Source organism: Amphibalanus amphitrite, unplaced genomic scaffold (genome assembly GCF_019059575.1).
Source record: "Amphibalanus amphitrite isolate SeventyFive unplaced genomic scaffold, NRLGWU_Aamphi_draft 000468F_arrow, whole genome shotgun sequence".
Classification (NCBI taxonomy): domain Eukaryota; kingdom Metazoa; phylum Arthropoda; class Thecostraca; order Balanomorpha; family Balanidae; genus Amphibalanus; species Amphibalanus amphitrite.
The window spans coordinates 454,157-476,320 of NW_024881962.1; the positions used below are offsets into that span (position 1 = coordinate 454,157).

Below are 22,164 nucleotides of genomic sequence, written 5' to 3' on the forward strand. Positions count from 1 at the left end.
TTGTCACCCCGCCCGACCGACTCTGCGGCGACACCGACCAATCACTGAAATGACGGACCGTGGTCGGCCGATCCGAACACCGCTGTCGGCTAGAGCCGCTACCGTGTCGCTAATTGTCGAGACCGATCGCCTCCACTTGCGTCCGGGTGGGGGAGGCAAGGCAGGCTTGGCAGGGAAAGGGTGTTACATTTAGGTCATGGATGCCCTAGTCGACTCTCTAGCGTTAGTTTTCGCTTGCATGATTTTAAATTTAATAGATTTTAATGAATCTATGTTTCGTGTCAAAAACATCAATTAAAAACCAATGCGATCATTCGCACACCGCCAAGTTATACCTACTCTCAACCAGCCATGAGTAAGACCCAAGGCATTCCGTCCCGGCGGGCGCTCAGCCGACCCTTCAGCACGTGCCCAGGCGTACAGAATCTCACACGCTCGCTCACCGCGTGACCGAGGCCCCCGTGAGAACTGTGACCACTGACCAGGCCAGGGCGTGGACACGTAACTCTCACGGTGACCAGAGGGTCACGCCACGCCACACCCCAGGCCAGCGGCACTCACCCGCCGGTGCGTTTCACAATGTTCGTGGGATTATCACTGCCCTGGGGTTGACGTTATGACCGTGAATGATTGACTGATTGGGACGTGGGAAATCGACGTTAAAGTTAGTCTGGTTTTTGACGCTGAGAGTGGTCTCCATCTCAATCGGAGATGGCTGACGCAGTGGCACAATACGGAGAGAGTACTGGTTCACGAGAACTCGCCACACTGTTGCCCGGCAGCCGAAGCTGACCTTCAAAGTTTGAATAGACGGCCGTCGGCCATGCGATCGGCACGAACCACGAGCGTGGTCCGCCGGCAGCAAAATGGAGAGGGGAGAGGGAAGAAGGGAGGATAGGGGAGAGGAGGAGAGAGGAGAGAAGGGAAAGGAGAGGGAGAGAAGGAACCAGGGAGGGCGGGGAGCACGGAGGGTTTGCGATACGGGTGTATGTCGGAGGCGGGGATGGAGATGACGATTACGGGTCCATGCAACAAGCCAGGCACCATGACTTGTGGGTGGTAGTGAAAAATAGCTGAAGAAATGCAGCATTTATATACATTCGAAGCCGTTAGCACGAAACATATATGTAGGTAAATGATAACAGACCATCTCATATAACTGTTAAATGGTACTTAGGTATGCTGGATTCCAACTTAAAATAAGTTCTCAGTTCTGCGTTTGCTTGATGAGCATGCCTCCCCCTCCACCTCCCCAGCGAAAAGGACCGAACAATCCGGCTAAAAACGCAATCGCTCGGTATCCCTTTATTGACGGTGACGTGTCACTTAAGCAGGTGTTACATTGACGTGATATTTGGTAGCAGCATAAAAGCACGACCCAAAACCAAGGTCCATATGAGGACACCAAAATCACAGGTTACCGTTATGAAAACTACATTATTCACCACTCACCGGCCTGTATACTATTTAATGAGGAAATAAATAGTTTATAGACAACGTCTACGATAAACGAGTCACAGCAATGTAAAAAGTACTCAAACAATTGATAGTTCATCTACAACTGAAAGTTTACCTAGCCATCACAGATAAATGTGTCTGTCTTATAAAGTTTGACATGACAGTCTGAATAAGTGGTAACCAGACAGGAACCCAAACATGTAGTTATTTCGACTTTCCTCTTTCATTCGGTCTGAAATATTAAAGCATGTCATACAGAGAACCGCCTATTGATGTCAGTATACAGGCTGACATGTTAATGCGTATATGGCACTGCACACCGAGTAGATGCCACACAATTGAACACTGTGCTCCCAGAGTGCTGTGCCTCTCATTGGATACCTGGAGGATAAACTAAAAACTTTTAAGCGGTGTTTGCGGTGTAAAATGTCTCTTATTATCAGCTGCTAAAGCCCCACATTTATAAAACGATAACTACACTAAGCGTCGAAGGCCCCACACTGAGTGAAATAAACAGCCCCACTGCCACCAGAGGATATAGGGCTTCCTAGCTCCTGCGCCATCACAAGTCGAAGTCAGAATAAACACACCACAATCCACCATACCACGGCACACAGCAAATAATCCATACAATACAATAGCGTGAACCACCCAATCCACTCTGTGCGACCAAAAGCATCACTGAATGAGATAAATATCCCAATATTAGAACTGAACGAAGCACTGCTGCTACAGCACAGTACCGAGCTAGTGATCGCGAAAAGTCTATCCGCAGTGCCCAGGGGAAAGTGATAGTTCTCCCAGAAGCTCTAAATCTAGCTGAGTCCCAAGTGCTAATTCACTCGCTGCGAATCTTCGCACATGTCTGATTGCAAAGGCGCACCGAGAACTGTGATAGCGTTTCGGGGAGATCCGATAGCTCTGGTGCCAATGCAGCTTGTGCAACTGATCGTGTTGCAAAACGACACCCAACGCCGTGACAACGGTACATTGAGTCATCGGCAGCCAGTACTCTACTGAATATTAGGATATAACACCAACGTCCAACAGTGACTGTGGTGATAGAGAAAGAAGCAAAACAATGAATGGTAAATATCGCATCACATTTAAATACCCCTTTGAAGCCTGCGCACAATCATAGATGCTACTTGAACCCATTCACCAGACTAAATCTCCATCATTTGAACAAAGCCAATACTAATACACATATAAATGCAAGGAAAATAAACCTTCAGGTGTTTATCCACAGGTAGAATTAGAAGGGTCCAATACAAAGGCAGTGTACCGGCATCACTATCCTTCTGCCTCCTCCCTCTGTCATGGTGTCAGCTAACGTACGTTTCTATAAATTGAGATAGAAGAGAATACGAATGCAACCAAAAACCCTGATTTCCCGTGTCAAATAATACAAAACAAGCTGGAATGTTATTCACAACCGTAGTTGCCTGGATGGGTGACTAGATCGGTAGTGAAACGCTAGACGAAGACGAGATGAAACTGAAGCGTGACACCACAAGCTGACTGAAAAGTTCGCGACGTGCTCTCGGAACTAAAAATAATTCGAAAAGCTAATAATGCCAACAAAGCATCAATCGGCAAGAATGACTAACTACTACTCATACTAGTAGCATATATGTAAGGTAAAAAAGTAATGAGAACCGACATTAAAGCTTATTCAGATAGTTCTGTAGAAAGAAGCGCGGAACCCGGTTCAGAGACATTGATTTTAGCAGGAGGTTAACTCGATAGTCGATAATGCTTGTCACATCCTCCGATTTGGAGGGTAATTCTCCTCCCCTCATCGCAAAATACTGCATCTCTCTGACTTCATACGATTACCAGCTGAACTAGTCCATCGCTAATGCTCCCTCCCTAGCCACTCTCAATGAACTTAGGGAACCAACACCCTCTAACTCTTCCCAGCAGGCTCCTGCCTCACGCAGCTAGTTACTTAAAAATCTCTCCGCCTACCTGTCTCAGTGTCTCAGTCTCCACCATCTTCTCCCACCCCGTCTCCTCCTCCATCAGGCCTCCGACTCGGCCGGTTTCTTTATCTCCTCCGTCTCCTTCCCCTTCTTCTCCTCACCCTCCTCTCCTTCCGTCTCCTTCTCTCCCTCCTCATCCTGCGGTGGGGTTTCCTCAGGACCAGCCGGCGGCAGGATCAGAGCCGCTCCGTCGGCGGTCAGCTGGGGTTCCTCCTCACGGCGAACGTTCTGCAGGAGCAAATCGGCCTCGCGATGGCGTCGGTACGCCGCTGTAGTGGCGTGAGTCAGCGCCGAGCATACCTGCTGACCGGCCACCTCGGTCTCAAATACGTGACAGAACAGCGCCTGGCCGGGAGTCAGAGTAATCATGCCAAGCAGGCGGTCGTTCTCCAGATGCGGTGCCCAGAACGAGATATGGTGGAATGGGTACAGCGCTCGCAGACGGCCCGTCTCGCCCGGTTCGGTGACACGAAGCTCGTTCAGACCCACCTCCAGTCGACAGCGAGCCGCGTCCGCCAGTCGGTGTTGGGCGCGAGCGGTCTGAATCTGACGGATAACCTCCGAGACAAGACGGTGCCCGCGGTCGGCCTGTACTTCCATCGAGCCCAGGAAGCGGGCGTCGAACGTCTGGCCAGAGAAGGGCGGCGCGTCGGCCACGTCGGCGGCCGCCTGCTCGTCGGGCGACCAGGGCAGCTCGAACACGATCGGAGCGTCCGCGCTCAGAGAGTCGGGGGTGTCGGCGCCGCGAGACCGGCTGTGGGAGGAACAGACGGAGAAGACGGTTAATACAGAAATGGATGTATCAACTACATCAGAATCACGGATACATGGGAGATAAGAACGAAGAAAGGAGACGATATCCATGGTACACCATGGTACCATGGTGTACTTTGGTGAAGATACACACATACATGTTGAGATGGGTATAGGGACCGAACAATGGCGAAGTCATTGACACGAGTACAGTATTTGCCATGGAGATTATAGATAAATGCGTGCGTGTTGCGTAACAGCCCACGAGACGGAAGACAGCCGCCAGCCGGCAACACTAAGATTACTTTACTACTCTACATCTAGCACTGCATATAGCATTTACTTCAAAAAGCGAAAATACGTGATTCATGCCCCGTTTCACACAAAAGGGAAACAATTTATGGGACGAAACCTAACTCCCGATCGTCGTTAACGCCAACAGCAGCATTCTTCACACGGTGGATACGCGCAGGCACGAGCGTCAACCAGAGGACAATGGACTTGTTATGGCATTAGGCGCGGGTGCAGCCTCGTGTCGGCGTGGAACAGTCGTCCACAGGGGGATACGGGGTGCGCGCTCACGCAACGTCGTGATTACGGTAACAGAAAGTAGAAAACAGCGCGCTCCGCAAACTTCCAACGGGAGGAGGGATAACGAGAATGGTTGGTGGATTGAAGGCGCCAAGAAATAACGGTTTACATTTGCAATAGATCGGCTGCGTTTCTGCTCAACCGTGCAAGGATCTCTGTTTATCTTTTCCCAGCTGACGAATCAATCCCAGTACATGTATACCAAACCAGCCACACCCAATAATTCATCGAGCATGACTAACTCGGGACAGTGCCGAGGCGGATACATCAGATGTATCACAGACCTCTCCCGGCCCGCCCAGCCCACGTACTCTCATGACGCAACGCCGGCCTGCACAGCCGCGGAACTATGACACTTATCGGTGGATTAGGGCCTATCGGACCACCCCGCGGCGTTCCCGTCTGACACACAAGAGAGGCCACAGCTGGCCCGATAGGCTAGTCTGAGTGGTGACCCTGCAGGTATGTGTTCTGTGATACGACTCGTATTGGCTGATGATTGGTGATGCAAAGCACACTGATGCGATGGCGTCAGACATAAATAGACGGCAATCGGACAAAACGAAACAAACGTTGGCAGCGTTGGTAAACACTAGTCGCTGTGTGCATACGTGCGGAAATATGGATGGTTATCGGCGAGCAAACTGCGCCAAATGCGTAATAAGCAAAGGTCATGGATCTGCGATCTGTTACAATAAGCAATGCTCGCTGATGCAATGGAGTATTTTATCATTCGTTTGCAAAATGAGAAATCAAACACTCTGAATGTTTGTGCTTTTCTTCAACCGTTTGATCTGCGGAGATGCCAAGCATGATGGTTAAACGACACAATCGGCTCACTTCTTACCTCCCATCTGTCGTGTGATGCTGCAGCTTGTCGGCGAAAAACTGGCTGACCCCGGAGAGGATCGAACCGGCGCCGGGCGAGCCAATTTTCTCCGAGCCGGAGGGGCGGCGCACGTATCCGCCGGTTTTGACGATGTGTCCGATGGCGGCCAGCCACTGGTCTCGCTGCCGGTCGTTCATCGCCTGGAGGATCACCGATCTGCGGAAAAAGGCAGCAACAATTATTAAAGATGGCAAATGCTTATGGTTACGATACTTATGGTTATTATCACTTATGGTTACATCACCAGTCTGATACTACAGCCAGGGATGCGGAGCCGTGGAAATTTCAGACGGCTCCGGCTCCGGCTCCGGCTCCGGAGAAAAAAATCGGCTCCGGCTCCGGCTCCGGCTCCGGGTGAAATGTTATGGCGGCTCCGGCTCCGGCTCCGGCTCCGAGTAAAATGGTCCGGCTCCGGCGGCTCCGGCTCCGGCGGCTCCGGCTCCGACTCAGTACAGTCTGTCTTAAAAGTACCGCGCAAAGTGACGGTGGATCCATCATGCCTGACCGAGGAAGGGCCTACTAAATTTGAGTCACTGAAGCAATTCACATCCTCGTCCATTCCCTAGGTCAATTGGTTCGGTGACTTTCTTATTAATCCTTATTAATCCAGGATTATTAATCCAGAGCATTCATCAAAAAAGGCAGCGACAGGAGCAGCCGCCGTTCCCGCCCCCGCCACAGCAGAAGCGCAGCGGCGACAGAGGCGGCGGCCATCGCCACCACCACCACCGCCACCGCCGCCGCCGCCGCCGCCACAACAGCAGCAGCGGCGTCTGCAACGGCGGCGGCCATCACCACCACCACCACCACCACCACCGCCGGGTTCGCCGCCACGACCGCCGCCAAAGCTGCCACCCCCACCGCCACAGCAGCAGCCCATTCGGCACTTCCGGCTGCCGGAAATTAACGTTCAAGCGAACAACTATATGGAGCTGGTTAACGTGCAGCGAGCGGTTGACGAGGGCCGAGACATTGAGCCCTCTTGTGTACGACACATGAGCGAGGATGAGTTGCGCGACTTTCTACAGACTCCAAAACGGGGGTCCCCTGCCATACCCAATCCACCGAGAGGGCTGTAAAGCTGACCACCGAATCAATCACAGCTGTAACAGGCGCAGACCGACAGGACGGCTAGGCTCTGAACAAACGGGCCTACCGAAACAAAATGAAAAAGTAGCATTAGCTTCATCCATGTGTCGTACACAAGGTATGTTAGTCACTTTGTTCTCATGTCACCCGACTTCATGCTACATAGTGTGAATAAACTTCATATCAACAGTGAACGCAGTGTCATATGTTACTCAGATCAATCCACCTACGTTCCTCGCTATTGTAAATGGCTCCCGAGCGCACTCGACTATTTCGCCAATTCACGATAGTCATTTATCCAATTCAACATTAGGTCTAAAATATGTCTGAAGTAACATAAAAATGAAGTGAACATTTCTGTCGTGCTTTGATAGACGTAGCATAACGACCACGACGGTCGCAAGTGACCGCCGGGGCTGTAAACGGCACGGCAACGACCGGCCGGCGGGCGGCTACGCCAGCGCCATCTATGGAGAGAATCGGGTAACTAACGCAAACCTTCCGAGCCTTATGCTTTCCTGCGAGGCCGGTGAAGCAGGCCGCCTGCCGATTTCGACGCCGCTGTATGCCGAATCGACTGGTACATGCATTTAGCGATACATTGTTAATATTTTTTCATTACATTCATCATATTATTCAAAAACATGCAAAAATTGAGAAAACCGGAAATATTCAAAGAGCCGGGGCGGTCAAAAAAAATTCGAATTTTATATTTTTTCCGCCGGATTCGTGATCAGCACCCCCAAATACGTTAAATTAGACCTGGGGAGCAAAACTTTTCGAAACTTTTTGCAAAACCGGTCACCCTACTGTACATCCCCTACGCAATCAATTAAATACGGGTGGAAGAAAAATTGGATTGGTTATACGCGTTACTCTTTGCCATGACCGGTTCACCGCGTCCCCGCGCAAACGCACCTCGGAGAGAACTGGCAGAACAAAGGGCTAGGAAGCGATGGCATTGGAAACGCAGTCGCCGCGAATCGGAGTTCAGTGAACCATCGTAAGCTGACACCCGTCTCGGCTGCATTGGGGGGTGAGGGGTGGGGGGTGTGTGGGATGAGACGGTGCTGGGAGTCGCAGTCCACTGCACTGGTTTGAAAACAATGGCTGTCACCTGATGACTGGTCCTCATGTTCTGGGGATGCAGTAGACGTGGGGGGGGGGGGGAAGAGCAAACAGGAAGTTGTTTGCGTACTGTGGAATACTGGGGATATTCGGATTTTTTCATTCACTTGATGGCCCATGACGTAAGTACCTACCATATGTTTTACTGCCTTGTACTGTCAAACCGAACTAGGTCAATTATTTTTTTTTCCTCTTCAAAAAATAAAAAGGAGCCAGAGTCGCCCCCTTTTTTGGCGGCTCCGGCTCCGGCTCCGGCTCCGGGCTATATTGTTTCACGGCTCCGGCTCCGGCTCCGGCTCCGGGCAAAATATGCCGGCTCCGGCGGCTCCGGCTCCGACTCCGGCTCCGGCTCCGCATCCCTGACTACAGCTATAATAAAGTTGATTAAAAATCGTATTTTGACTTTTGGTGTTTGGCGACCAATTTAGTCATTGCAAAAGGGACACTTTGAGAACGTGTCGAGTCATTCCAAAAATCTGTTCGTCCCTTACGAATGTTTTCTATTGTCAAAAAAGTGTTCGGTTTTAAACAGACAATAGTCACATAGAGCCAACTCCTTTCCTATTGCACACCAGTTCCCCTGTCCCTCCATCACCACTGACTTTTTGCTGGTGGATATCTGGAACACGGATCCCCGGTCCTCGTTGGGCAGCGGCTGGCAGAGTGTCGAGTGGTCCAGCTCAGCCAGCAGACAGCCGGCCGCCTCGCCGCGCCGGCACATGAGCAGGTTACCGCCCTCGGTGAACACGAACACACGCTCCCACTGCGACATGACGCCCATGTAGCGGCTGTGGGCAGAAGAAAGGTGGGTGATACCACTGAGCACGAGTGGAACTTTGTGCGGAGCTGGGAGGGCCCGGGCGCAGCAAATCCTCCGCCGCCCTAGCGGTGACCTTGACCTCCGCGGTCTGTTGCGGCTCCAAAGCCAAGCCGGCGTCGAATTTGGAGAGCTCGGGCCCTCCCAGCTCGGCACAAAGCCCCACCTATGCCACTGAGTAAAGTATCGACTACGGGAGTAAGATGATACCATTGAGACATGTATCTGCTGAGGGAGAGGAAGGAGGTGATACCACTGAGACATGACGCCCATGACAGGTACGGGAAGTAGGGAAAAGGTGGAGAGAGTATAAATAAGCTGCTCAAGGAACGGCTTTGTGCATTGGATGGTGCCGAAGCAAATCAATCTACGGAGATGCTTAGACTTGGACAGCACCCAAGTTTTCACGAAACACGATACAAGTGAGCGAGAAAATCGCACAATGCCTTCGTAATTTCTAGTAAAAACACAAGAAGTGTGCATCACACAATCATGGCTGCAAATCATTTGCAATCACATTTCTTAAACAAATCCGTCAGATCGATTCCCCGTTATGCGTAGCACATGATTGCGGTAAAAGCATTGTGACCAGATTCAACTAAACTAACGTCTTGTAGAAGAGGTAGTCTGCGATGTGCGCCGGCGGCTCCTCGCCGCGGGGCGAGCCGTCCTGGTCGGGATCCACGCTGTACTGTCCCTCCGACTGCGTGATGATGGCGTCCATCAGATCAGCCGACTCGGCCATCTCAGACATGAGCTCCGACTGGGTGGCCTGGGGGAGGTCAGGGGTGAAGAGGGTCAAACTGGTCTGACTGAGTGGCCTGGGTGAGGGGGGAGGGGAAGTATTAGACAGGTCAGACTGAGTGGCCTGGGAGGAGGTCAGGGGGTCAGACAGCCAGGTCAGATTGAGTCGCCTGGGGGGAGGGCACAGGGGCCAGACTGGCCTGGGGAAGGTCAGGGGGCCAGACTGGGTCGCCTGAGGGGGGGGGGGGTCAGGGGGTCCGGTCGGCAGACTCGGCCATTTCAGTCATGAGCTCCGTCTGGGTGGCCTAGGAGGTCAGGGGACAGACTGGTCACACTGGGCGATGAGAGATGAGATGGGAGGAGAGGGGAGGGTGTGAGAAAGATTCGACTGGTTGGCGTGGGACGAAGAGGCAGATAACTTCGAATAAGAATCCTGGAGGTAGGCGTAAAAACGCCGAGTGGGTAAGTGTGACGAATAAATCATGTAGCCAGAAAGAGGCCAGGAGAGACACCAGTAGGCAGTAACGAATGAGATTCAATGAAAAAGCCCATTAGTAGAACGTCACCGAAGGTAACAGAATCACACTGAAGACGACACTGCCCATGCCCATGACAAAATGCTACTATGAGCTGCAGCTCATGAGTGCTCCCTAGTCCTTACCGCTGACGCGGCCGTGACGGTGCTGAGGAACGTCTCCATCTCCGGCACGTTCAGCGAGCCGTTCCCCATGCTGAAAAACGACCTGTGGACACAGGAGGCGATGTGTGAACGCGCTTATCAGACGTGATGATGGTGGAAATAACGATTTGAGGTTTTATGGCGCCAAGACTGCGATGGTCATCGGCACCCATCTCAACAGAATTGGATGCGTCACATTACACCAAAGCGTACCCGGCACCAATGCGTACCACGCACTCTTCCATCTTCACTCCAGCCCCAGGGCGGTCTTCCTTATTTGTACCCTACATCCTGCAATACCCGTCCTTTACCAATACGAGGCGTGCCCCACCCCCACCCGCCCCAGAGGACAAATCCCCTTTCCCCACCTGTAAGCCTGCAGGAATCCCAGCAGCGGATCGACGAGCGCCATGCGCCGGCTGTACTGCAACAGGTTCATCTTGTTGTAGTAGAGGAGGGACATCTGGTGGAACTTCTTCCTGCTGGTGTACACCTCTGAGGCTGCCTCCAGGCGCTCCGTCTCCAGGTCCGGCTTGGCCTTCTTGGAGGCGCGCGCGTACCGGCTCAGCGTGCGGTCCAGGTCCTCAGTCACAGTCTGTGGAGGGGAAAGAAACATTTGAGGAGGCGGAAACGGCACAGACGAAATGAGTCCGTGACTTTGGGGCTTAGATAGTATGAAATACGGTTAGGTCCGTATTTCATATACTTATATATATGAAATATGATACTTATAATCATCATGCAGGGGAGTTTTCCACGTTTTGTGTGTGTGGCTCAGAAATTTTCATTTTTATGCAAGTCTACCCTGGTGTAATTGGCTCAGAGCAAATAGCGACCAATCTTGAAAATCATTCAACACATCGATCTTAGCCATCAATTCATCGATTCACCTCTCACTCCTTACCGAATTAACAGACCCATCTGACCAGCTGGCCATCAACTGACATGGCAAGTCTTATCATCTAACCTGGTACATCTGTCCGACGGTGAAGACCTCCTGCAGCTCCTTGTCGATGTAGCGGTGTACCGGGGCGGCCACACTCTCTGCCAGCTGGGTGCACAGGCCGTGGTGCCACGAGCCGATCTGAAAACGCCACAGGATGGAGAGATGAACGAATGGAGCGCACTGAGGCTGGCAACATAGAAAGAGTGTAGTAACAGCGGATACTGTATGTGACAATAATTTGGGGGGGGGGGGGGAATGTCGGCAATCTTTTATTTGTCAATACGACCAAATTGCACTACACGGGACTTCCCTGGCACAAAATGTTCGACCAGGAGGTCTGGTGTATTAGAGAATGTAAGCTTCAAGAACAGTAAGAATATCGCAAACTTTATCTGTAATCCAAGCAGTGTGACGATAAGTGATCGAAAGTTCGAAACCCACCTCCTCGATGTTCTGGGCGAACTCTCGCAGTGTCGGTGCCGTATCGCAGTTGGACTCAAGAGGGCTCTGAGGGGAGAGACGAGCAGATGGCGCTGTCAATATGGTAGGGGCGGACGGTATCCAACGAACATATGTAGCTAGCTTAGCAACATAAAATCAGATAATAAGCAGAGATGACATTGAAAATCAGGACTGCAGTGTGATTGCGTAGATGACACGTAGTCTCATGACTGCCTCTAGAATGTCAGAATTACCACGGTACGATTAGGTGACCGGTTTATGAACGTTTATCGTGCTTACATGAGTTGCCACGCACTTATTCGAGGCAGTGCCTATATAGTCTTTCCCTGTAGTTACAACTCATTCATTGGTGACACAAGAAACCACCCACAAAAGCTATCACGATCTTCCCGCAGCAAAATAGCACTAATGAACCGCGGCCACCTCACCTGCTGCGGGTAGGACCTCAGGTGGTTGGCCAGCGACCGGATGGACACGGTCACCTCCTGCTGGGCCACGATCAGACGCTGGCAGCACTTCCACAGACCCTTCATGTACTTGACTAGGTCCTTGGTGTCCTGTTCGAACACACCCACCAGTAGGCGGGTCTGCGGGCGCCGGGCGGCGGCAGAGCGTCAGACACGGGATATGCATGGGGACAGGCACGGGACAGCGCTATTATGCTGGTCAGGCTATGGCGCAGCCCCTGAAAGTAAGAACGAGGATCGCAAGTAGTCCACCGTTGTTCGGGATTTGAGATAGTAAGTCAGCATTGGCTTTGGTTGAATTTAAAAATTGGTATCAACAGTTTGGTTGTATATCAAGCGATTCTCCGCAGTCATCTGGGCATGACAAATTTAAAATCGCCCAAATGACCGATGGTATGTAAATTATGCAACTTTTTATGCAGGAGGAGTTAATGTACCACCATGTAATAGTTACTAACCTGAACGTCTCTGCCTTGTTCGTCGTGTTGTATTGCTAAATTTGGAGGCCTCTTGGACCATCAGATTCGGTCCTCGTGCTTCGGTCCCACAAGCATACCTAGTACCTACCCTCTACACCGCCGCGAACATGGCTCAGTTCCTGTCATAACGCCTCCCTCCAGACAGCACCATCACAAACACAGTTTTAAAACTAGCACGCGATTTATTCAGGCGTCACTCCTTGTTCGTTTCTACACGTATGCGTACCACACAGCCAACTTTTCAGGAAACTACACTCACTTACTCGATAGTGGTAACGATCCTCTTTGTGATTGACACCCTGTTCGCCCCAACGACCGGCATGGCGCCAGGCTTAGGCGCCGAGGCGCTTCCGTGCTCCCATAGCCGTCTCTATTGATGTCAGACAGAGTACCTACATACATCTATAGAGCCGGCAGAGTAGCTCGGCTAGGAATTCACACAGTTGTGACGCTCACAACAGTCTTGGCGAACAGGGCACTTAACGATAAATACACTACAACCTTTACCGGCAATTATGCAAACTAAGTCAAATGATTCAGGGAATGTTCACAACCCATCAAGTGCAAAAAAGGTCAATGGAGCTAAACGATAACCAAGTAAATTGTCTCGAATTCATAATACGATGGCAAGCCGTCCATTCGCAGATTATGCAGAACACACGCAGTTTTTGGCGTCGGGCAATGGTTCCTTATGAGAGCCGAGACTAGTACACACGAGAAGACCCGGGTAGTAGCGCAACATATCGACGCGACAATCCGCTTATAAATACACACACACCCTCCCAACATACCAACAACGCATTACACTACAACCTATCATACCGCACACGCGACCTGGACTAAAGTAAACAGCAGTGAATTCAACGCTGCTGGCAAATCAAGTCGGACGCAGCTCTCACGGCGTCGGGGCCGTAGCCAGCGCCAACTATCACATGAATCTTATGAGCCTCATAATTGCGACTGAAATGTGCTACTTTATGTACAGAACCTTGCTCCCAAAAACTTAGCATCCCATCTGTAGTTCCCCAGACAATCACAAACTAGTATGTCTGACAGAATATATCATGCGGAATCTTCATCGCAGAAGGCAACCAACTCTGGGACTGGTACAGCAGAGCCAGGAGTGCTGGACTCGGGTGTTTTGAAGCTCAGAGAGGCATCTTTCTCTGGTTGGTCACCGGCACCGGCGCTCGCTATCGCCGAGACAGCCGACTCCGACTCTGTCTCGGACCCTGGGTCCAGCGATATGGGATCGGAGGCCGTTCTGTTCATGTTGGGGGATCTGAGCTGATTCGCGGACGGAGGACTCGGAGCCGACTCCATCGCTGAGTCATCAAAGACCGCAGAGTCGAGGCCGGTCGAGTCGAGACGCGCAGACTCGTCCCACGACTCGGCATCAGACTCCTCATCAGACTCAGACTCAATCCCCCTGAACTGGAGTCCCAGCCCGGTCTGAGAGCTCGCCGAATCCAGTTCATCCTCCAGTAGAACCACAGCGCCGGAGCCGGAGCTGGAGTTCGAGCCGGGGCCGCGGGACACGGACCGACATCTGGCGGCACTGCGGCGAATCTCGGCTATGGACGGCCGCCGGGCCGGCTCGTGGCTCAGCATCAGCTCCAGTAGGGCGTACTCTGCCGGCTGGTCGCGCTGGAAACTCTCCGGAAACAGCAGCCGCCGCACCTGAGTCAAAGTATGCTGCCGCTCCATCTGTGTCGAAAACGGCACCAGCAGCTCGAACAGAATAATCCCCAGCGAGTAGATATCCACGCGGTAGTCGTACGAGCGGCCCAGCACCTGTTCAGGGCTCATGTACAGCTGCGTTCCCACCTGGTCGGTGTGGCCGCCGGCCGCCGAGCTCAGCTGGGCCGGCGTATGGCTGGTCGGCTCACCGCTCACTGTAGTCGTCGCCAGACCAAAGTCGCCGATCTTGACCGTGCCGTCGGGCGCGAAGAAGATGTTCGATGGTTTTAGGTCCCGATGCATCAGCCCCTGGCTGTGGACATACTCAACGCCGTTCAGGATCTGTCGAAAGATCGCGAACACACGCGGGGGGCTCCGAGGTCCGCTGTTAGCGTGCAGCCAGTCCTTGAGGGACTCTTTGCGACAAAGCTGCATCTGGATGAAGAGATACCAGGCAGCTGCGTCAGGCGCGTCGCCCGTATCTTCCTCCTCATCGTCCCAGAAGCCGGTGCCGTCCTGGCCCGGTGAGCGGTTCGTCTGGAACGCCACCAGCGGGCCGCTGACGGCGCTGGAGGAGGCCCTCGTGGTGTCTGGGATGGTGTAGTCCACCAGCGGCTGGCCCGACTCGGCTGCGAACACCACGCTGTCGTCCTCGTCTCCGTCAGCGGTGGGAGCCGAGAGGAGGCTGTCTTCCGCAACTCCTGCCGATGGGTGCCATCTGACGCCACTGGCGCTGCGCTGCGCGGCCAGCTCGTCGCTGTTCTGCACGCTGAATGTGCCGCTGCTCTCGATACTGCTAAACCTGCCGGCCACGCGTGAGCAGTCGTTCGAGAAGACGATACTGTCGTCGGCCGAGAGGGCGGAGCTGTCGCCGTGTTTCGACCGGCGACGCGGTGAGGAGTCTGCCAGTGCCGGCAGAAAGCCGCCGCCGATTGTCCTCTGCCGCCCACTGCGCTCCCCGCCGCCGGGCAGTGCCGACGAGAACCGCGTCAGTTTCAGCACCGAGCCAGAGAGGTCCTCCGGAGAGGCGGGCGCGCTCCCTCCACCGCTCGCCACCGAGTTCAGCGGAGTCGGGCTGGACGCCCACTCTGAGGTGTCCAGCACCCGGTCCTGCTCATGCAGCGACTCTACCGACAGCTGCTCCTTCCAGCAGTAGAAGTAGCGCACGATGTTGCGGTGCTCCAGCTTGGCCAGGCAGGACACCTCTCGCAGCACACGGCGACGAGATTTCTCTCTGTCCGGCAGGCGTATCCGCTTCACTGCATAGTGGTGGTCATCCAGTAAGTTTTTCGCTTCAAACACTACACCGAAGCCGCCCTTGCCGAGGCACTGCACCGGCTCAAAGTTCTCTAAGAAGTTGGAGCGCGGCGCAGGCTGCTCCACCGGCGGGGGATCACGCACCACCTCCCGTACCACCTCCACTTCCCGGATCACTTCTTCTCGGACTGGCACCTGCACTTCACGCACCACGTAGTGTGGCGGGCGCAGGCGCAGAATAGTGCGCACTACGCGGTAGGCGTGTGCTCGATAGTAGAGCCTGTAGTGCTCGGTAACAAGTAGGTTCAAAAGCACGGCGATACTAGCACTCAGCAGCAGAATCTGAGGCCACCAGTACGACAGCGACGTGATCACCACATACACCACGTTGTCGTCATCTGGAATAAAGCCATCGCCAGTGGGCATGTACGGGTGCGGGAAAGGGCCGTGACGCTCTGGCTCAGACTCCGGTTCGGACTCGAGCACGCAGTCGCCACTGCTGTAGAGATAGTAACCACCCTCGTATGGATACTCCTCGGGCCTCAGCGCCAGTGCCTTGTCGCTCCTGTCCGTGAGCAGCATCGGGTTTCCTCTGTGTGTGGTGCCGTGGATCAGCGGTGTGCGACTGCTGGCGGATACCATATACGGCTTCCACTTCACCTGCGGAGGATCGCGCGCGGCAGCCGACACTGCCAAACGCGTGTCAACGGTACCAGCGGTCGCAGCCCGCTTACTCTGCTGAATGTACAGCTGCTTCTCATGCACGCCAAGGTAGAGCAGAGGCCGGAGCGCGGCGGGATCGTCCGCGGCCGGAGCCAACAGGTCCACTTCGTGTAGCTTTCCGCCGTCCAGCCGCCAGACGTGTACCAGCGGACCGGCGAACCGGTGCTGCCACTTCTTGCCGTGCTCGGTGCCGGAGAGGGTTCCCTCGGCCAGGTCGGCTGTGATGAGACTGTCGGGTGACGGTGCGGCCACCGGCGGCCGTTCGCCAGCCGAGAGAGTCAGCTCGTGACGGCTGACGCTGAAGTTCCACCGCTCCTGCCCGGAGCGAGGCTCCACAGCGCGGACAGTCTGTGTGTGCTGGCGCAGAACCAGCACGTCTCCGCTGCTGTCGGCACCGTCGACGTCCCCGTCGTTACCATTAGCTGAAGCGTCTGTTGGAGCACTGGTGGGTCGCGCACATCCGGCCGCGCCGCAGCGGTATCGCAGTCGACCCGTGTTCACGTCGATGCCGAGTGTGGAGACCTGGCTGCCGCCCATGATGACCGTGTCGTCGGCGAACCGGTAGGAGGCCTGCAGCAGCGTGTCGGCAGTCACCGGCAGCGCCTCCACCTGCTCGCCGTCGTAGCTGAAGAGCCGGCCGTCCAGCGCCGGGATGAGGCGCACCCACTGGCCCTGCTGCGACAGCTGCAGATTCTGCGTCAGCGTCGAGCTGAGCATGCCTCCCTCCTGCGCGGTGACAGTCCACAGGGGCGCGCCGCCGGCAGCGGGGTCCAGCGCCGTGAGACGGCCATCCAGGGTGGACACCAGCAGCAGCCGACGGCCGGCCACCGGCTCCAGCGCCGCGCTGTTCACCACGTCCACCGTCTCCACAACGTCCACAGAGCTCACCATGTCCACATGGTCCACTGTGGAGCGTCCACCGTACACCTCCCTGTACGGCGCACTCTCAGTCACCGAGGGCTCCGTCACCGTGCGCACCGATCCCGTCAAACACACCACCACCACTGTCAGCACCAAGCTGCAGCGTCGAGCCCAGCGCACGCCGAGACGCATCGTGTCCCGCCGCGCCGCCGCTGCGTCGCTTCTGCTGCCGCTGTACCGCTACTGCCGCTCCGCCGCCGCCGCCGCCACCGCTCCGAGCCTTACCTGAGAACGGAGGGCGGGCGGCGTTAGGCGGAGACGGGCAAGTAGCGAGCACAGACGGGCAGGCGAGCGAACGAGCAGGAAAGCAGTGGGGTCGGTGGCAAACATTTGCACGGGGGCTGAGTCACAATTCTGGCCACACGGTGCCCGTCAGAGCACATACAAATGGCAAAATTTTTAAAAAGTTCTTTTTTCAGCCCCATGGCTTCGGAATGATTTCGCGCTGAATGCTTTACATCAGACTGTTTGTGTCATGTGTATATCATGTAGTATACTGTTCGCATAAGCGTGGGATGCAGATCCCCGGTGCCTCCACTCACACAGTCATACCCAGAGAGCGTTTTACGCTTGCACTAACGTTTCGCGTAGCATTCTAGTCTAACGTCTTTTGAAAAAGCTCAGAATCGAACAGTGCTCGGTTTACAAGTAAACCGTCTATTATAAGGTGTGGCGGTATATCCTTTTTCAGAGAAGAAAATGATGAGCATTGTGAGGGTCTTTAGCTACCTATATCGCACCATAGGACCGAACCGTATTTAGTATTCACGCTTCGCAAGTGACTAGTGACTACACGCCCAAACGAACTCGGAAACCACACACTACAGACTTTCGCTAATAAGCTGGGCCATGCTGCTGCCTACAACTGCTGTGAAGTGCTTTGCTGATACGAGATAATGATACGGTCAGGTACGCAGTTCGCAGGGAATTGACTCAGCTGGAGTGCAATGTCCCACGAGTCTACAACTCTTAGCTCGTTACATACGACACTGACTCAAAACATAAATAGAAAAATGTGGAAACTCGACAAATATGATACCGTTAACCTGACGATAAGAGTAAATTAACCCTGATACTTCAGCAGCTCATTTATCAGGCCATGGCTGGCGTGCCGCTGCGTCCTGCATTATGAATGCCTGACAACAGGTGACTCAGCCACCAGCTGTAGCGCCATATAAGACCTCGGTGGTGCCCAGGTGCGTTGAGCCGCCATCCCTAACATGCAGCGACACGTCTCGGTTAGCGCCCTCCGACATTACACGGGCCTATCCGCCGCCCGCCGCGACGACCGACGGCCGAGCGCCGGTCGGTAGTGTGGGAGGGTAGGGGGAGAGAGGAGAGGGTGGCGTGATTTCTCCGCAACCAAACAACGCCAGCTCCGACTACCCAGCCTGAAGCCCAGCGTCGTCGTGCAGACACGGATCGCGCAGATATGAGTCAGCGAGTTAGCGCCGGAGACGTGACGTCACGTCGGTCGCCGGGCGGGAGCAGAGGGGAGCGGAGGGGGCGTGGTCTCGACCGGCCCACCTCACACCACGTGACACGTCATTGCGACGCCCGGCGCCGAGAGGCGGCCGGCCAGACCCAGGGCCAGACCCCGGAACTGAACGTGTTTTCGGGTTCAAAGGGTGTGGGGCGGACCATACTGGGCTTGGACTGAAAGGATGTAAAAGAGAAAGTCGTCACTACCAATTCGAGGTCTGGATTTAGTAACAACGTTCCACTCTTCGGCTCAACTTCGGGATCCGTCCAGTAGGGTCCGTATCTAAGAGTGTACTTTGTGCAAATATCAGAACATCAGAAGGATGCAGAAAATAATGCAGAAAACACAAGATACGCCCCGCTAGCCCTAAAGTGAAACTACTAGACTCTACTTAGAGTTTCGCACAGTAAAACACCGCTGGACCGAGGTCCTTTTTGTATAGACAATATAGACAAGCCACTGCCTCTGGCTTCGGGAAGGAGAATTGGAGCTCAAACCACTAACTGCTCTGCTCGGTTGATTTCCTGCTGCGTACGTGTCGAAAAACACTAGGGAATAGGGATCACACCACCTTTCCAGCTGTTACGAAATATTAGTCTTAGACCGCACTACCAGCAAGGCACGGACTACATACAGCCTTGGCCCCGACTATGAAGCATGATAACCTAACCGAATTAGAGCTTAGACGTTGCTATGTTCATACCAAAGAATACAGATAAGCACAAATGCAGTATGCCCTGAGTTGGGCCTAACAAGAAAATAACGTTCAATGTTTTATAGTCACCGTGCAATGTTTAAGTAGCGTGTTACTTACTACGCCAAGCATTTTCCGCCCGCAGAGTTACGATCGGCAATCAATAAAACGTCCCGTCATTATGAGCATTGCAGATTGCAGCTATAAAGTTATTTATGTACCAATTACCAATTCTAAGGCTGGGAGTATGAATGAAGACAAGGAAAACCATATTAAATGACAAAATTGTATGCCTACATGTTTTACACTAAGGCCAACAATTATGATAACTATCAAATCAAAAGCTTCTACGAACCACTGACCAGCAGGCAGGAACGACATATGACTGAAAATCACCACCCAGAGCTAAAGGCACCCTAATTTCTGTTAACTGGCTTATAGGAGGATGCAGAGGCATCATGGGTACACACATAGCTATACAAAGAGCCTGTCCCGTAGCTCAGTTGGTAGAGCGCTGGACTCCCGGTAGTGAGAGCCCGGGTTCGAGTCGCTCCGGCGCTCGATATTTGAAACTCCTGACGGGGATGGTCTGCGGTTGGTGGGAGCAGCCGCAGCCAGTTGAAGTCAGTTGAGTGGGACAGGCCGTGTCCGGCTTTGAAGGGAACATTAAACTTTGGCATCTAAATTCTCCCGTTACCCGGAATTGTACGATCGGACTAGGGGTCGGGGTCTACGCAACAAGCTCTGCTTAGCGTAGGCTCCGGCTCTGTCAATCTGTCCATTCAAACATTCGAGCTAAATTAAAAAAAAAAAACTAGTCTTAAAGCCTGACAATGGACACTGAGATGCATTACAAAAGCTTATCAATGTACAGGTAGCATTTTAAAATGTTGGCAATTGGCATGCATCTAAAATCATGTGTTTGATGTGTACTATATGCTTTTCTAAACTAGGTACTCACATGCTAGCTAGATAGTACAGAGGTAAGCACAATTCACTCTTATTCTGAGTTTTGACAGCTGAGCATTGGACCATTTTCATGACAGAATGTATTTCACAGACCATGCACAGGTAGCCCATGCAGATGGAAAAATTATTTTACACCAATATATTGACAATGACATACCTCAGGGGTGTCCTCCAAGGCACTTTCCAGTGGCAGCTTTTGCAGGTCTGGCATTTTACCACCAGAAGTCTGTAATGATAATTGACATAGGCAGTTAGTAATAAGGGAAAGTAAAGCATGTTCACTGTTAAGCAGATTTAGGCATATGCTTAAAAGGGATGTGCACAATGAGTAGCCATATCTCAATATCTGTATATTACACTCTTACACCTCCCAATACTGATACATATCCAAAAGTACCTACCTAGGAAACATGCTACAACGCAATCGCTTGACGCTTGGTATGCCCCACTGAGTAGCATAGCAAGCTGAATCACAAAAATCAATCAGGCCAGTCTGCTGCAGAATATCCTGCCAGCTGCCATGATGTCATACTTTGAGAGCTTTGCCTCCTGATCCGCCCAATGATGCTTACCTACTGTCATGCATGCATCATGAAATAATATTTCATATTTCATGATGAAACAGGCCCCAGGCCTATTCCAGGCTGAGGCAGGCATCCTAGCTTGAGCCCTGGCATGACTCCAGACTCATCATTGCAGTCTTACCAGTACAGGTTCAGCTCAGCTTCAGGAAAGAGAGGGTGGGGAGGGTGCTATTATATTGCCCTGTTTCATGGCCTGACACTGCAGTGAGCTGCACAGCTGTATTGGTGCGGTGCTTAAGACAAAATTTGGCTCGACTGTAAGTTGTGACGCTCCAGTGGTGCAAGCATCCAAGTTTGCTGATTTTCATCGAAAGTGGAAAACCAATACACTGCTATGCTCATCCTGCTGCCATGAAACAGGGCCCGGGTTATTTCAGAAGGGTGTTCACGGGCACCGTACACTGCTGTGTGCGGTGTGTGCGGTGCGTCCAGCAGGCGTGGCGTGGGGGTAGGGGATGGGTAGGCGTTATATAGCCTTGGGTAGGCGGTTCTGACGTCACGGCTGCGTGCGGTGGACGGTCCGCTGTGGCCAGTCCCGACCGGCCACAGCGAGCGCTGTGTGCGGTGACGGAAGGCTGACATAGGGACGCAGTGGGCGCCGGGCGGAGCTTGGAGGCTGTGTGCGGCCCAACCGCACACAGCACAGGGCCCATGAACAGCCCTCAGGTGTTGCCGTTACAAGTTAGAGGGTGCTAAAGAATTGTGCAGTCTCAAGGAATTTAGAGGCTTAGGTAAAAGAGTTGAGTAGATAGGTATAATTTAAATTCAAGCAGTCTGAGTCCGTGTAGCGCGGGCACTGAGCAGATCCTCATCACAGCTTACTCACTTACTTGTGTATTATCCACAAAAATAAGGAGCGCAAAGCTCCTAAATCCAACTTCAGTGCAAGCGTTTAGATTCTTTTCTCAAAACCCAAATTGAAATAGACTGATACAGTGGCAAATCGACAAGCACACCCCTCACGTCCCAAACGTGATCCAATATTTTTCGATTTTGATTTGTATTGTTTTGTTGTTGCTTGACGTGACGTGTTCCACCATCTGGAAGCTTCTGATAAAAGTCGCCATATAATCTCAACCCCAGCAAAAGTATCTCGATATTTTTGTTGCAGTTCTCTTTCTTTCATTAAAAAAAAAACATCGACATAATTTCCATATTGATTTTGGTCAGATTAAAGTGTTGTTATTTTCATTTTTGATATTGTTTTATTGAAATCATAAGAGAGGTTAGGTAATATGCAAATTCCACTTCCCTATTTTATCTTTAAATATATTTTTATTTTCGTTAGATTCTAGAGACATTCTTCTTTTTTCAGATTCTACCCATCAGCGGGGATTCTACCGTAATTCTACCATTTTCAAAAGAT

The 22,164-nt window shown here is 52.7% G+C and overlaps 1 protein-coding gene across 2 annotated transcripts; it reads right to left on the reverse strand.

Annotated features, from left to right (window-relative positions):
- Positions 1 to 1,292: 1,292 nt before the first annotated feature.
- On the reverse strand, positions 1,293 to 21,849 carry LOC122392091 (DCC-interacting protein 13-alpha-like). Of its 2 annotated transcripts, XM_043386603.1 has the most exons (11): positions 21,629 to 21,849; positions 20,372 to 20,440; positions 11,970 to 12,128; positions 11,521 to 11,586; positions 11,101 to 11,217; positions 10,502 to 10,728; positions 10,116 to 10,197; positions 9,319 to 9,482; positions 8,496 to 8,681; positions 5,635 to 5,832; positions 1,293 to 4,197 (listed from the first exon to the last, which is right to left on the reverse strand). In XM_043386603.1, the coding sequence occupies exons 2-11, from the start codon at positions 20,423 to 20,425 to the stop codon at positions 3,483 to 3,485; spliced, it is 1,968 nt and encodes a 655-aa protein (XP_043242538.1). In that variant the 5' UTR covers positions 20,426 to 20,440; positions 21,629 to 21,849; the 3' UTR covers positions 1,293 to 3,482. The 2 variants fall into 2 exon arrangements, with proteins under 2 accessions (XP_043242538.1, XP_043242537.1); XM_043386602.1 differs by lacking the exons at positions 1,293 to 4,197; positions 5,635 to 5,832; positions 8,496 to 8,681; ... (4 more) ...; positions 11,521 to 11,586; positions 11,970 to 12,128 and adding an exon at positions 12,650 to 17,293 and having other exon boundaries at positions 21,629 to 21,824.
- Positions 21,850 to 22,164: the final 315 nt, after the last annotated feature.

Excerpts from the sequence above, each read along its gene's own strand:
- LOC122392091 (XM_043386602.1), bottom strand. The coding sequence starts at position 17,200 with ATGCGTCTCGGCGTGCGCTGGGCTCGACGCTGCAGCTTGGTGCTGACA.